Source organism: Chelonus insularis, unplaced genomic scaffold (assembly GCF_013357705.1).
Source record: "Chelonus insularis isolate UGA/USDA-ARS -01 unplaced genomic scaffold, ASM1335770v1 contig_403_pilon, whole genome shotgun sequence".
In the NCBI taxonomy this organism is placed as follows: Eukaryota; Metazoa; Arthropoda; class Insecta; order Hymenoptera; family Braconidae; genus Chelonus; species Chelonus insularis.
Window position 1 is genome coordinate 236,530 of NW_023276560.1, and position 14,898 is coordinate 251,427.

Below are 14,898 nucleotides of genomic sequence, written 5' to 3' on the forward strand. Positions count from 1 at the left end.
ACTACCAAATTTGTCTTAACTTTTGTATAAAATAAAATTAAGAATAATAATCGAATGAAAATGTTAAACTAAAAGAATAAATTGTCATGATTTTTATTTCTACATGCTATGTTACTGATACTTTTGATTTATGATAATTATAACCTTAAATTATAGTGAAAATATAATTTTTCAAAATATATCATAGTAAATTTCTTTGTGTTTATATAATCACTGTATTATTTATCTATCAATCAAATTATAAATATTCAAATTAATCCGAGAAAAGAGTACATTTCAGTTATAATAATTAGATTTACTTTATTTAAATTTTGGCGGTAGTCCGACTGTGGTGCTGTTGTCACACATTTAATTTTATATATTTTCGTAAACACAAAGTATACTTTTGTGCGAATTCTTGTAACACGTGTGTTATGATCAAATCAAATTGAAGAAATGTGCTTTGTGCTAATAGTATTGAAGTGAAAAAACTACAAATTATTAAACGAAGTTTTTGTAAAGAAATTATTTTAACAATTTAACAATGGAGAATTGTGAGTTTAATCAATATCTTGGGAAAGATGTCTCTTTATCTCGAGATAGTGAAGTAATTAAATTAGCAATTTCTAGAGCAGGTGAAATTTGCACAATGACACAAAGTTTAGGTGAGTTCAATTCATTTTTTATTATAACTACATAAAATAGAATTATTATGAAATATTACAATGAAATTACTTAAATAACTCCTTAACAAATTATCTGTTTTAAATTGATAATTACAATAATAAAATGAACAAGTAACTTATTTTCTACTTTTTCTTCATTATTTTAGATAATCCTCAACACACAAAATTGATCTTTCAAAAGCTTCCAATGCATATGAGGAGACGAGTAATGTCTCACAATGCAAAACGAATGCCTCGACGATTGAGAGAAGCTCATATAAAACAGATGAAAAAATCTGGCTTAGCAATACCGAGTAAACGACCTTCAAGAAAGTATAGGAGACGTCCTAGCAATCTTTTAGCAGAATATACTAGAAGACAACAAGAAAAAACATGGTTAGAAACTCATATATGGCATGCTAAGAGGTTTCATATGATTGAAAAATGGGGATACAAAATTGCTAATTACTCCAATGACCGTGGTTATCGTGCTAACTACAGAGCAGTAGCTAAACATTGTATGATGCAAGATATTTCTTTCTATAATTGTATTGAAATAAGTGGGCCCAAAGATATTTTAACGACTACTTTAAAAGGTCATTGCAAAAATGAATTATCCTTTGCAGCAAAAGCTTATATATCAGGGAATCGAGAAGGTAATGTGACCTTTTATACAAAAAGTGGAATTCCGTTAGGTGTTGTTAATTTTTTATGGAAGTCTACAGAAACAGAGGAAAAATCAATATGGATTTGGATTCATCCCGTTTTCTATAAGGATGTATTAAATGAGCTTATTTCTAGCTTTGAGTTCAAAGAAACTCCAACAACATTTATGAATGTTGAGAATTCTTCCAATTTATTAGAAAATAAAAATTATAATAATATTAAAGGATGCAAAATGGAGTTGCTAAAATTTTCTTTAAATAGATTTCGTCTTCGTGGACCTCTAGCGCTTTCGGTATTGAATGAAACATTACGCTTACCAAAATCACTCCAAAATCATCAAGAATCAATGAGCTCAGACATTGATTCCATGGAAGTAGAAGTAGAAAATTCTTGGGAATCTCATTGGTATCGAAATTTAATTAATCGAAAAGCCTTTGAGAGCCAAAAAAAATTTTTTGAGACATTCCAAAAAATTAATTCTGTAAGCCAATTACCTCGTAATAGTGTGATAGGATTAACCGTCTTGGATCCACGATTTTTTCTACCACCAAAAAGAGAAAAACCTACTGCTAGTTCAGCTCCAGCTCCAAGTATTGATCAATTGGATTTATTAACTTCTCACAGTCCCCTTTGGGACGCTAGTGTAAGAAATAATGTTAAGAAACATTTTAAGAAAACATGTGAAATTAACAAATTAAGAAGTCAAGCTTTAGTTTCTGGTGTTGCCCATGATGAAGGATTTAGCGAAAAAATAATTTCGAAAGTACCGATTATATTAATTCAATGTCCTGGAACTGAAGTTGCAAATAAAGCTATTGGTAAAATATTTATTAATAATTAACAGTAATTTTAAAAACTATTAAAATTTTTTCAACATCTATATAAATATTTTACTTTTTTTTCAGGATTTAATTCTGGAATTGACATCATTGTGCCTAGTGGTTGGGCCTTACCATTTTGGTTAAGTTTTGTGTACAGATGTGTGAGACCAGGTGGACTCCGAGAATATCGTTCGATACTTTTTGAGAGTCTAATGTTAAAATCACCAGAAATCAACCATCCAGACACACCTTCATACATAAAAGAAGCTGAAGAAACTACAAATGAACTCACGGAAAAATATTTTCGATATCCGCCCAATAGAAGAGTAAATTTTATTAAATATGCAATTTCTAGTCCTTTTTGCTGCGAGTGGAAAATTCTAATTAAAGAGTGGACTGGTCAAGAAACTATTAATGTTCTGCGAGACCAAAATATACTATCTTTATTGATGTCTGCTTTTAAAAGTTTTTCGAATCACCATAATTCAAAGAAAAAAAGAAAATTGCCCAATGAACAATCAACTTTGAGTCAGCTTGTAAAAAATATTGATAAATCTTTACTAATACCTGTCAAAATAATGATAGAAAGACATGGAAGACCAAAGAAGTTTGCTATAATTTGTATTCCGACAGACGAAGATTTGAAGAAATTTGAACAAGAAAGAAACTTCAATGGGCCTATTCAACAACCAAAACTCGATGTATTTGAAGCTGATAGAAAAAATTTGAGAAAGCAGCATAAAAGATTGTTAAAAAGTTTAATGAGAAAACGAGCAAAAGCAAGAAAAAATATGAAACCATTTTTTCCCCGAATTTCAACAAATGGAATAAAAGAATTGTATTTAAAAAAAATTAGACAACTTTGGCTTCCTCAATGTAAAGAAGTTAGAAAATCGTGTGATCGAGAAGTAATGGGTTATGTAGTTCAAGGAGATTTCTCATTCACTGAATCGAAAGGAGTTGGATGGGGTTACGTAGTAATGCAGACATTATTAAATTTACTAGAAAAAAAAAATAATTATGTGTTAGTTAGAAATACACAAACGAAACATTATCGATTAGCTCGTATAGAAATTCTTAATATATGTTCATAACATTCAAAATATTTTTGTGATACAGAAATAATTGTTGATTGTTGTTTAATAACAATCTCAATTAATTATTGAAGTATTTTATCAATTTGGAAATTGAATTTATTGCAGTGAACATTTCAGTAATGTTCTTTTTATATGAAAAAATGTATTATAACTGTACATATTAACTGTATTGATGATTTTTAAAAAATATATTTATTTTCCGTTTTAATTTTTAATAAGATTATATATTTATTAGATTATTATAATTTTTATTTCACATATATCAGGTGATAGTTATCACTTTCAGACGAATATTAATAATCATTTTATAAAAATAATTGCTCAAACAATTAATTGAATATTTTTACGAATTCAAAAAATAACGCCATTTAAGTGCTAGAATCATGGCGGCGAAAAATTAACAAGTGAAAAATTTAGTAGACATCAATAATTAGTTTTACAAATATTTTTATATAATTACATCTATCATGTGAAATGAATTAATTTATCTAATTATTTATTCATTATAAATAATACTTATTTCCTTTATTTTTAATATATAAATGTTATTTTTATTGATGCTCCATAATGCATGCAAGGGATCTTAGGGAATTTTACTTTTATATGTAGCCACCCATGCATGCCACCAAAGAAATGACCATACCCCTGGAAAAATCTGAAAACAATCCCTAGGTGAAAAATTTCGGCCGCTACATCACGAATAGTATTTACGAATTTGACTTATTATCAGTGTTCTTCCACGTTTTTTGGTTTTTTTATTGTTAATAAACATACGTGTATTTACTAAATTAATTCATAAAACATGACGACTCCAGTGGTCATTGCAGCATCTGCACGACACACAGCTACGGTAAAGATTATCATATTTTTATCTCTAATTAAAGTTGTTCTATATTTTATAACCAATTTAATTAAACAGCCGCATCAATGTTGACGTACGTAACCTTTTGTAAAACGCATTACACCCTTACATAATTGATTATGTTAATTTCTAAATTACTTATATCTACTTCATTTATTATTATTTATTTATTTATTTATTCTTTAGTTATTGTATAAAATTATTAATTATTATTTAATAATTATTTTAGTACTATTTATAAATGCATTAAAAAATAAAAAGCTATTTCTTCATAATTTATTAATCTAGGAATAAGCTTAACTTATCTTTATCAAAATAGATAAACAGTACTCTATTAATAAATAAATACTTAAGAAATTATTACTGATGCACAATATTTGCCCTGTTTCAGCTGATATTCTTCCACGGACTTGGAGATACAGGGTAATTTTTTGTTACTATTTGCTGACATTTATCATTTAATTAACATTGACAAAAGCATTTATAACTTTTTTCAACTCATAATTAGAATATTTTTTTGAAAACTAGAATAATAATGTTATCTATCATTATAGACAAGGATGGGCAAGCTCTATGGGTGCAGTTATATCTCCTCATATGAAAGTTATCTGTCCAACAGCGTAAGTTTAAATAAAAAAATTAATTTGTTTTATTTTAAAGTATAAAATTCTTAAAACAACCATTTTTTAGTCCTACCATGCGAGTCACTCTTAATGCAGGCTTTAGGATGCCTTCTTGGTAAGTTAATAAATTAAATTATGGTCAAAATAATTCAAGAATCAATTTAAAATTAACATAAATGTAATGAATGCAAAATATTTTACAGGTTTGATTTAAAAACTTTAGAAGCAACCGGTCCAGAAGATGAAGAAGGTATTCAAAAAGCTGCAGAAATGGTACACGGAATGATAGAAAAAGAAGTTCAAGCTGGAATTCCAACAAAACGCATCGTCCTTGGTGGTTTCAGCCAAGGCGGTGCTTTAGCTCTTTACAGTGCTCTTACTTATCCTGAGCCTCTTGCTGGCGTGATTGCTCTTTCTGCTTGGCTTCCACTTCACAAAAAATTTCCAGCTGTAAGTTTATAGATTCAAAGTAATGAAATCTTAATGGATAAATTATCTTTTTTATTATTATTATTACTAATATGTTAATTTAATATTAGAGTGCTGTTGGTAATAAAGATACACCTGTATTATTGTGTCATGGAGATTGTGATCCAATAGTGCCCTATAAATGGGGACAAATGACTGCATCGCTTATAAAAAAATTCATGACACAAGTTGAATTTAAAACATACCGAGAAATGATGCATTCTTCTTGTGATGAGGTTAGTGAAATGACTTATTTTTATTGTTAACATTATAGTTGACATTTGTAGATTAAATTAATATTTTATTTTTCAATATAAAAAAATTCATTAACTCTTTTTGCAGGAAATGTGTGATATCAAAGCTTTTCTAGAAAAAGTTTTAAAACCGTAATATGTAAATTAAAAAACGTAAGTTAAGTTATTATTGAAATATCAGTAGTCTTTTAATTGATATTGCTATTAATAAATAAATTGAGACTATATGATAATTTATTAGTAGCTGAGTAAGAAAAATTGGCAATAGTTGTTTACTTTAATAATATATTTAATGTTTGTCAATAAAAAAAAAAGAAAAAATTTTTAAAAAAAAAGGTAAACAAACATTCCTTTAGATCAATTAACTTAATTAACTTGACTAATGATAAATTTTGAATTAGGGATTGTTGTTTCCCTATATAAGTAACTTATATGCTCGCCTAACTTATTTATTGAAAGATTTATTTAACTTTGAGAAAGTTGCAAAAATATATGCATTTGATACATTCAACATGACAATGTTGAAAAATTTCAATTATTCTTCGATTTTCCATTTTAACTATGTGATAGATCATATTTTGTCCTCCGTATCATCACGATTGTTTTCATAATAAATAAATAATCTAAACTACTACTATTGATAATAATAATAATAATGATAACAATCAGATGGCTGTAAATTTATTTAGATGTTGCTTGTAATAACTTAGCTACTTAATTGAAAAAGTACTACACAGATAATATGAACTATAATGTTAATCTTTACATAGTAATATCACAATTTTAATGCAATAAAATTACTGTAACAATTAATCAATTAATAATGATTAATCAACAATACAGACAAAAAAAGTGTGGTTTGTTATACAAAATTATTAGTGCGAAATATGATTTGGATAAATTGTAAGAAAAATATTTCATATAAGTAATAAAATACATGATTAAGATTAAAATTATGTATTTATTGTTGATTTTTATTGTAATGAGTTGAAAATGTTTTATATAGATATTTAAATTTTTGGCGGTAATAATGAAATAGGTTAAGTTACAATTGGCGTCCTGACGCTATCATTGTAATGTTGGTATTTCTACTTCGACTTCTTCGTATCAATTTCATGCATCCGTATCCCCCATCTTTACAATCGCCAGTTTGCTGATTGCCAGCTAGCGTAATAGTTGGATTCGTTTAATTTCTGAAAAAAGCCGCGTGCTTTTCGTTTTGTTTATCTGATAAAACATACAGATTATCAATATGAACGCCGAAGAAGAAGTGCTTAGGATTCAGAAGAAGTTGAATAAAATGTCTAGCGGTGACGGGACGGTGAGTGAGTGAGTAAATTAAGAAGATAGGACAAAATATCTAAATAGTTGATGTACATTAATTTAGTCATAAGAATATTTAAAAAATTAATAGAATGATTAATTTTTAAAAATATTCGGTCATAGCTGGAGCTTATTGTAATAATTAGTATCTGTCGTTGTTGGATATTTTTTATTTTGTTTATTTGCAGGGACAAGAACAAGCTTTGGAATTACTTAAAGTTCTCCAAAAATTACCAGTTGATTTAGAACTCCTTACAAAAACAAGAATTGGTATGACTGTAAATGCTCTACGAAAATCTAGCAAAGATGAAGAAGTCATTTCATTGTCAAAAACTTTAATCAAGAATTGGAAAAAGTTTTTATCAGGTATTACTTTGTTCTTCATTATAATTTTTTAATAATTAGCTCTATGCAAAATAGTTTTCAGTTATTAATTAATTGAAAAATTCTTAATAGGATCGAATAAAGATGGCAAGGATTCAGGATCAACAAGTAGTTCAAAGAAAAAAGAAGAAAAGTCAGATAAAAACAAAGATGATGACTCCAAAAAAGACAGAGATCATACAGATAATGAAATGAAAATGAAAGATGAAAAAACTTCCAGTAAAGATTCTTACAAAAAACAATCATCGTTTCCCGCTACTGCCACAACTGATGCTGTCAGACTAAAGTGTCGAGAACTTCTTGCATCGGCTCTTCGAGTTGATGGAGCGAATGTAGAAGCTTGTGCAAGTCCTGAAGAATTAGCTGAAGAACTGGAAGAGGCTATTTATGCAGAGTTTAAGAACACTGATAACAGATATAAAAACAGAGTAAATTGAAATTTAATAATACTCTAATATTATCAATCAATAAGATTTTGAAATTATATCGTAAGTAAGATTGTTAATAATTATAATATATTTCTTCAGGTACGTAGTCGTGTTGCAAATTTACGTGATGTAAAAAATCCCACCTTAAAAACGAATTTCCTTGTTGGAGCAATAACACCAGCCCGCCTTGCCGTAATGACTGCAGAAGAGATGGCGAGTGACGAAATTAAACAATTACGAGACAGATTCAAAAAAGAAGCCATCAATGATGCTCAACTTGCTACTGTTCAAGGTACCAAAACTGATCTCTTAAAATGTGGAAAGTGCAAGCAACGAGATTGTACATACAATCAAGTTCAAACTCGATCAGCTGATGAACCTATGACAACATTTGTGCTATGTAATAATTGTGGAAACCGATGGAAATTCTGTTAAATATTTCTTTTGATAAATAATTTTTTATTTCTATACTCTTTGCCAGTTGAAACAAGTTACAACGACTTGAAAAACAGAGACATTGATCTTTTAGTTTATTTGTTCATTGACATGATCTACAAAATCGGCGAATTCGACTAAAAAATATATACTGTAATATATGCGTTTAAGATCAATGATACATTTAAAATCATGTGTTTACAAATAAAAATTTATAAATTTAATCAGATTGAGCCGATTTTTCTGATTTTTGACATTAATGATGTCATCTAAACTATATAAACAAAATCAATCAATGGTTGACTACTCAACAACCAATGTCTATAAGAGGCTCATTGAAGATACTAGTTCCTATTCCAATTTTACAATTATGCTTATTTTTGATTTGGATGCCAATTTATTATATTGATTGGATTTTAATAATTATCGATAAAAGAAAACAGTAATAAAATAGATGCTACAATAGATTGAATAAAAATGAACATAGGAATTATTTGTAACATTGCATAATCGCTATCTTCCCCAAGCTTCTTGGACAGCATTTGTGTGCATAATTTTTTATAAGTACAACTCACTAATTTAGGTAAAATATACCTACTATCAAAATGTACACTGGTTTTTTGTGATTTACTTATGTGAATAAATTGGTGTGTAAAATAGTTTTTTATGCTTAAAATCACGTTATTTATTTATTAATAATTTTTAATTCTATTTTTTCAAGAAAAATATCATTTATATACAAACAAAAATGTTTAAAAATACTTAGCTCATAGATCTTGAGAGCATTCAGGTTCACATCTGCAAATTATTGAAATTCTTCGTGTTTTCTCTACTTTTTTACCTTCAAATATGGACTCATCAGGACCGAGGATTTCATGATTGTACTTGTGTCGAGCCGCTCCACTGTGAATAAATATAAAAAGTCGTAAAAAAAATCATGTTTACTTTTTTATATTCATGAAACTATAAATATCAACCTCATTATGTATAACGATCTTCTAGGTAGAAAAAAATCTTCACGACAATCACTTTCCTTCTCTACTGAAGTTAATCTCATAACGGAATCACTAAGAAGACTTAATCCAGCAATTATATCGCCACAAAACTGAAACATTGATCAGTAGTTTTGTAATGATTAAAGAAAATCTTTATAACTAAATGCATGAAGTAATGAGTTCTTTGAATTATCTTACTCGAATACTATCAACATGAGGTTTTATTTTTCCTTCAGCGGCCAAGTCTAAGACATGAACGAATTTTAATTGAGGCATACCAGGTGGAAAAGCTATTTTTCTTACTTTATCAAGAATTTTCATATTTTCTTTATTCCAATTCGCCTTTTCTGTCTCACGGTATCCATGGATCGCCTGTAAAAAAGATAAAAACAAATTGATTAATTTTTCAAATAATTTTTCAGAATTTATACTAACGTCATCCCAATGAGAGAATTCATATCGAAGTCTTTTCATGTATGGTTCTACTTCGCGAAATAACGAATCTTCTTCCTCTTGACTTAGAAAATTTGGAAAAACCCTCATAGTTGTTAAAAGTTCATCTTTCCAATTTTGAATTTTTTCTACATTTTCGATACTTTTGTTAGAGTTACCTAAGTTTGAAGCTAGACTTCTTGCAGGTCGTATGAGTTGATTAAAAATCCACTGTTTCCTTAGGAGAGTGCTTGTCGTCATTTTTATTTAATGCTGTAACACATAAATTAATTAGATATCTATCATAACCACAATGATATTTAACAACAATAATAAATAAATATCCGAGACATTTGTTTATAGGTTAGAAACAATTATCGAATACACCTGCTACGAGCATGTAAATAAAATTTTATAGAGTAATTACTTCTTTTAAGAGATTATTTTCACTAAAAATAAACAAAAATGTATTTCATTGATAAGTAGAATTATTATAAATAACACGAAAAATACGTACAGGTTAAGTCAGTGCTTGTTGCTCAATTGAATTCTAATAATTATTACAAAAATTGCAACAATAATAAAAATAGCTCAATTTGTGTTAAATTTTTCGCCATCAGTGATTATTACGACATCTGTAACTGTCAAATTCTTTACCTGAAGAGCCGTGATTGGATAAAAGATGAATTTCCGGAGTTTAAATAACTTAATTTTGAATCAACGAAAATTAAATTTTGTAAAATCTATAAATTAATGACTAAAATTTTATTTTGAATATAATAATAATTTTTTAAACATGGTGAAAATTAATAAATAAAATGTATAATAAAATATTATATAATTTTCATAACCTAGATGTAAATTGGATCCAGATAAAAAAAATATCAGTTCTAAAATACATACAACCAAATACAATGTATTGATTAAAAAAATAAGTCTTAATTGTACATATTTCGAGTACCGTACGGTATATTTAAGACACCTGTAATCATTGTTGAATGTAGTAAACAAATCAATATATTATTGTTGTGAATAATTAGTGTAAACATGTTTTCTATTGAGATTACTAGGAAACTGGGGATATTTAGTTTAGTTTCATTGGATAATACTTATGAATCCCTGGTAAAATATATTTTTATCTTTTGTGCGCGCTTGCAGCAGCCGTGCGCTACTGCCATTTCACACGTTGTAGGGTTATGTCGCTCCAAAACAAGCTCTCGAGTTTTCTTGTCAATTCCATATACGATCATACTAGTTTGATAAGTTTGCCACGAAGGCATATGTGCTCAAGTAATCAATGATTTTGTAACAAAAATACCATGTAAGTATAATTTTATATTGTTCCTATCAACTAGACAAAACGTATTATCAATTAATCTAATCAATTACCAATATCTATGGATTATTAAATACACCTCCATCAGTAGCATTTAAAGTGACCTTGTACCTTGCTCTTTGATTGTAGAATGAAGTAATACTGATGTCTCATCAATTTCCTCTTTTCCACGCCTTCAATTTAATTTAATCTCAGTAATTTATTCTTACAAATATCTACTATTTAAGGTTGAAGTTGGTGCTTTTTACTTCGTGCTAAGAAGAACTCTAACTTCATGCTTCAAAGCAAAAAGCAAGATTATGCAACATGTGGATTACTCCTAGTCATCAGGTGTGTTTTGTCGTGTACGTGATACAGAGCTCCAATGATTCCACATTTCATAGATGATTTTATTTAATTTATTTGGTCGATTGGAGACTTTACTCCACCAACATGGGACAGTCACACAGCCTCCACTCTGGTACTAAGTCTAGGAGACCTAGTTTAAAGCAATTAACGTTTGCTGGAATTGGAAGAAAAAGATTCCATTATTCTAAAAATCTTTCTCATACTTTTTCTATCCCGGATGATACACTCAAGGTATGATTTATTTTTTTAATTTATAATCTTCTGATTATTTTGAATTTATTAGGCTACATTTTATTACTATAAAGGCTTTATAAACATAATTAATCATTATAAAATATATAGGTTAGAAGAAAATCGAGTTCAATTCTTTTGAAGTATATGAACATAGCGTGTCACAGTATTTTTTTACTCCATACACGTACTATTACTATTATCTGATCACAGTTGATTTCCAATTGAAAATAATTACAGTTCATAGATAACTATTATTAAATAGCTGACAGTAAAATACATATATTAGGTAAAAGAATTTTTTTTTCCAAATATAAAGGAAAACAATTCAATGAAAAAAGAATATCTAATTGAACAATATTTTTAATGACTTTATATAACATAGAATTCATATAAAGATTCTCATTATTTATTTTTCAAGAAAGATAAAAAAAGTCATTATTTTTACGACAATAAAGTTATTATCGGTTAATTAATCTTAAAATCACTTTAATGAAATATATATACATACGAATTTATATTGTTATATTACTACTAGATTAGTCATTACTCTCCTTAATGAAAACAATAATTAAATAGAATATTATCTCTTTTTGAAATCTTCAAAACTACTTCAATAAAGCTTTTAATCATTCTTGTCGCTGGTTTATATCATTAAACTACTTTTTGTATTGTAAAAGATGGTAGGATTATCTTCAAAGTTATTATGTAGTTAAATTCATTAAATTCTAATATTTTATAGTTTTTTTATTTAGATATAAGATTAATAAAAATATTTATTATTTCAGCCACAATTATTAAATTTAAATACTGCAACTGAAGAAGAATTAATGACATTACCCGGAATAAATCGTAACTTAGCAAACAATATTGTTAATCATCGAAGAATAATTGGCAGATTTCACAGAGTAGAAGATTTGGCTCTAGTATCTGGAATTGGTGCTGAAAAATTAGAGAGTATTAAGATGGAAGTTTATGTTTCATCAACAAACGATTCAGGTGCTTCTTCTCGCGCTTCAACGAGTTTAGATTCAGTAGCTAATAATCTAAATCAAGTAGACGTCAATTCTGCTAGTATATTTGAACTTCAAGGTGTACCAGGAATAGATCAGGTGAGTTATAATTTATCGATAAAAATATTAAATCAATTAAAACGGTAATGTAGTGTGTATTTTTTAATAGAAGAGAATATTCATTCATTATAACTACTCATTATTCAATGACTCGCTTTTATTTCTTTCAAAGTCAGACCCTGTCCCTTGAATCAACGGAGTGTTGTATTTCTTCCTAATGATGCTGTCAATCTTCTTTGCCATTTTATTTACGACAATTTGACTTAAAACGTGTGGTAAATAATTAGTACCAATTTACCCGCTTTTTTATTTACCTACACCTCTTAACACATTTAATGATAACAAAAATTATATCGATAATTATCTATGTGTACACTAATAATTTAAGAAGCTTTTGTTTCACTTTTATTTAAGCTCTATTTATTTAACTAACAGAGAAGGATGGTCTTTTATATTTAATTTTTATTTATTAACAGTTAATATTTTATGTTTAAAAATTATTTAATACTAAATCTACTATGCATCTTTGAATGTTACCTTTAATTAAAATAATATCATCTAATTAATAAAAAAATTTTTTTTCTCTTAACTCTAGGAATTGGCTGCAAGAATTGTAGAAAAAAGATTAAAATATGGACGTTTTGGCACTTTAGACGAACTTGCAAAACTGCGAGGAATGGGAAAGTATCGTTTAGCTATGATAAGACCTTACCTCAAGATAAGCAGTATTTTAAATGGGTCAGTCGTGCGTACCTACAGTAATGGGAGTCCCTCATCCTCTTGGAACATTCCTCAAGCTTCTAGTACTCCACGCGTCAATAGCGTAGGAAGAAAGATCACTCGTTTCAATCGTGATAGAGTTACACCTCCTAGAATGTAAAAAATATTTTATTACTCTTTTGTTTTATAATTTTTCATTTTTATTTTGGTTGAATGTAATATTTTACTTCAATAATTATAGGCCACGTATAGATGACTATGAAAAAAATGTAGAGTTCAGTCCGGGAATATCAGAGGAAGAAATTTGGGAGTTATTGAGTATTGCTAGTCCACGACCCTGTATTGAATATAATTTTGATGAATCTTTAGACAGAACATCAATAAGGCTGGCTTCTTGGAACTTAAATGGATTCAATAGTGATAAAGCTAGCAATCCTGGTGTGATGGAAGTTGTCTGTAGAACAATTTTAGAAAATAGGTCAGTTTTTTTTAGATATTTATTATGGTTTCATCCCCGTTACATTCCTCTTATGATAATTTGAATGTGTTTGTTTTTACCTAAGCAAACTAAACCACTATTATTTTTAATGTGGTAACAACACTCTTATTCAACTATTATACTTTCAGACTTTCTCTATTGGCTCTCCAAGAAGTTAAGAGTTTAGAAGCTCTAGATAAATTAACTCGAGAATTAAACTTACCAACATTGAAACGTGTTCGAGACTGGCGAGGAAATAAAAGACAATGGCGGTCAATACATTTAGGTGCTGGTCTTGCCGTTTTATGGGATTCTAGCCCAGATTTATGTATCAGTCTCAGAGAGCAACCTCCCGCTACACGAGTCTTTCTTCCAGTTCTTGCTTCTATTATCTTTCATGTAAGAATCAACATGTTATTTTTTTCTTTCTTAATAACTATGAAAAATTAACAGTTAATATTTATTTTTAGATTAACAAATTAGACGTTACTCTTATAAATGTTCAAATGCATGACCCAGAAGATAATAACATCATTGAACGTTTTGTCGATGCAAAAAATTCCATTTTTTTGGGCGACTTTTCCCTTTCTGACGAATCCTCGAATATTTACAACGACGTACTCTCTGAGACTAATACTGCGTTTGATCCTGAAAAATATATTTTCAAAGATAAAATAATTTGGGGGAAGGGTTCGAAGAAATTATTTAATACAGGATTATATCGAATAGTAAGGCAAGGTCTTACACATTTAGGTATTCCACAAGGATGGCGTTGGGGAGGTCCTGCAAGTACTCACTGTCCAATTTGGTGTGAAATTTTTACAGAACCAAGTGATCCTTGATACTCAAAACCTTTTAAATTATTCCAACAGTTCAGCTTTAACATTAAGTGTGCAGTTTTCACTTCCATTGTGCCAATAAAATTGGCACAACTGTTTTCCATCTTAGATGTGATATATTGTGAATAATAATAATAATAATAATAATAATAATAACAATAATAATAATTTATTAATTTTATTTATCTAAAACTTCGACGATTGAAATTTATTAGTCAAAAAAATTGTGTTTTCCATGGCCTCGGAGTGATTAAAGTGTGTCATTTGTTAATATAATGACAAAAGAAAAAAAAACGAAAATTATAATAGCATCCTTTTTTTTAAAGGATCAAGACTGATTATTCCAGTTATTGTAATAACCATCACTATGCGATGCTGGCATATCGCGTTGTGATTAATTGTACTATACTGTAAAATATATGGAGTTATTTTCGTACAGTG

At 28.3% G+C, this 14,898-nt stretch overlaps 5 protein-coding genes across 6 annotated transcripts; 4 read left to right on the top strand and 1 right to left on the bottom strand.

Moving 5' to 3' along the window:
• The first annotated feature begins 417 nt into the window (after window positions 1–417).
• Pop1 (POP1 ribonuclease P/MRP subunit) lies at window positions 418–3,227 on the top strand. Its single transcript, XM_035086602.1, has 3 exons — window positions 418–644; window positions 812–2,128; window positions 2,216–3,227. The coding sequence occupies exons 1-3, from the start codon at window positions 524–526 to the stop codon at window positions 3,223–3,225; spliced, it is 2,448 nt and encodes an 815-aa protein (XP_034942493.1). The 5' UTR covers window positions 418–523; the 3' UTR covers window positions 3,226–3,227.
• A 657-nt stretch (window positions 3,228–3,884) lies between these two features.
• Apt1 (Acyl-protein thioesterase 1) lies at window positions 3,885–6,248 on the top strand. The gene is made up of 7 exons (XM_035086638.1): window positions 3,885–4,078; window positions 4,482–4,513; window positions 4,645–4,710; window positions 4,781–4,828; window positions 4,917–5,163; window positions 5,253–5,417; window positions 5,524–6,248. Exons 1-7 carry the CDS (start codon window positions 4,031–4,033, stop codon window positions 5,569–5,571), a joined length of 654 nt encoding a protein of 217 aa, XP_034942529.1. The 5' UTR covers window positions 3,885–4,030; the 3' UTR covers window positions 5,572–6,248.
• A 276-nt stretch (window positions 6,249–6,524) lies between these two features.
• TfIIS (RNA polymerase II elongation factor) lies at window positions 6,525–8,665 on the top strand. Its single transcript, XM_035086635.1, has 4 exons — window positions 6,525–6,756; window positions 6,947–7,124; window positions 7,215–7,570; window positions 7,670–8,665. Exons 1-4 carry the CDS (start codon window positions 6,688–6,690, stop codon window positions 8,003–8,005), a joined length of 939 nt encoding a protein of 312 aa, XP_034942526.1. The 5' UTR covers window positions 6,525–6,687; the 3' UTR covers window positions 8,006–8,665.
• Window positions 8,666–8,735: 70 nt separating this feature from the next.
• LOC118068899 (alpha-ketoglutarate-dependent dioxygenase alkB homolog 7, mitochondrial) lies at window positions 8,736–10,084 on the bottom strand. Of its 2 annotated transcripts, XM_035086637.1 has the most exons (6): window positions 9,950–10,001; window positions 9,612–9,705; window positions 9,436–9,517; window positions 9,199–9,372; window positions 8,983–9,110; window positions 8,736–8,908 (listed from the first exon to the last, which is right to left on the bottom strand). In XM_035086637.1, the coding sequence occupies exons 3-6, from the start codon at window positions 9,472–9,474 to the stop codon at window positions 8,773–8,775; spliced, it is 477 nt and encodes a 158-aa protein (XP_034942528.1). In that variant the 5' UTR covers window positions 9,475–9,517; window positions 9,612–9,705; window positions 9,950–10,001; the 3' UTR covers window positions 8,736–8,772. The 2 variants fall into 2 exon arrangements, with proteins under 2 accessions (XP_034942528.1, XP_034942527.1); XM_035086636.1 differs by having other exon boundaries at window positions 9,436–9,705; window positions 9,950–10,084.
• A 486-nt stretch (window positions 10,085–10,570) lies between these two features.
• On the top strand, window positions 10,571–14,893 carry LOC118068864 (endonuclease/exonuclease/phosphatase family domain-containing protein 1-like). The gene is made up of 7 exons (XM_035086582.1): window positions 10,571–10,753; window positions 10,996–11,347; window positions 12,136–12,459; window positions 13,016–13,296; window positions 13,382–13,618; window positions 13,768–14,017; window positions 14,089–14,893. The coding sequence occupies exons 2-7, from the start codon at window positions 11,201–11,203 to the stop codon at window positions 14,458–14,460; spliced, it is 1,611 nt and encodes a 536-aa protein (XP_034942473.1). The 5' UTR covers window positions 10,571–10,753; window positions 10,996–11,200; the 3' UTR covers window positions 14,461–14,893.
• The last annotated feature ends 5 nt before the right edge of the window (window positions 14,894–14,898 follow it).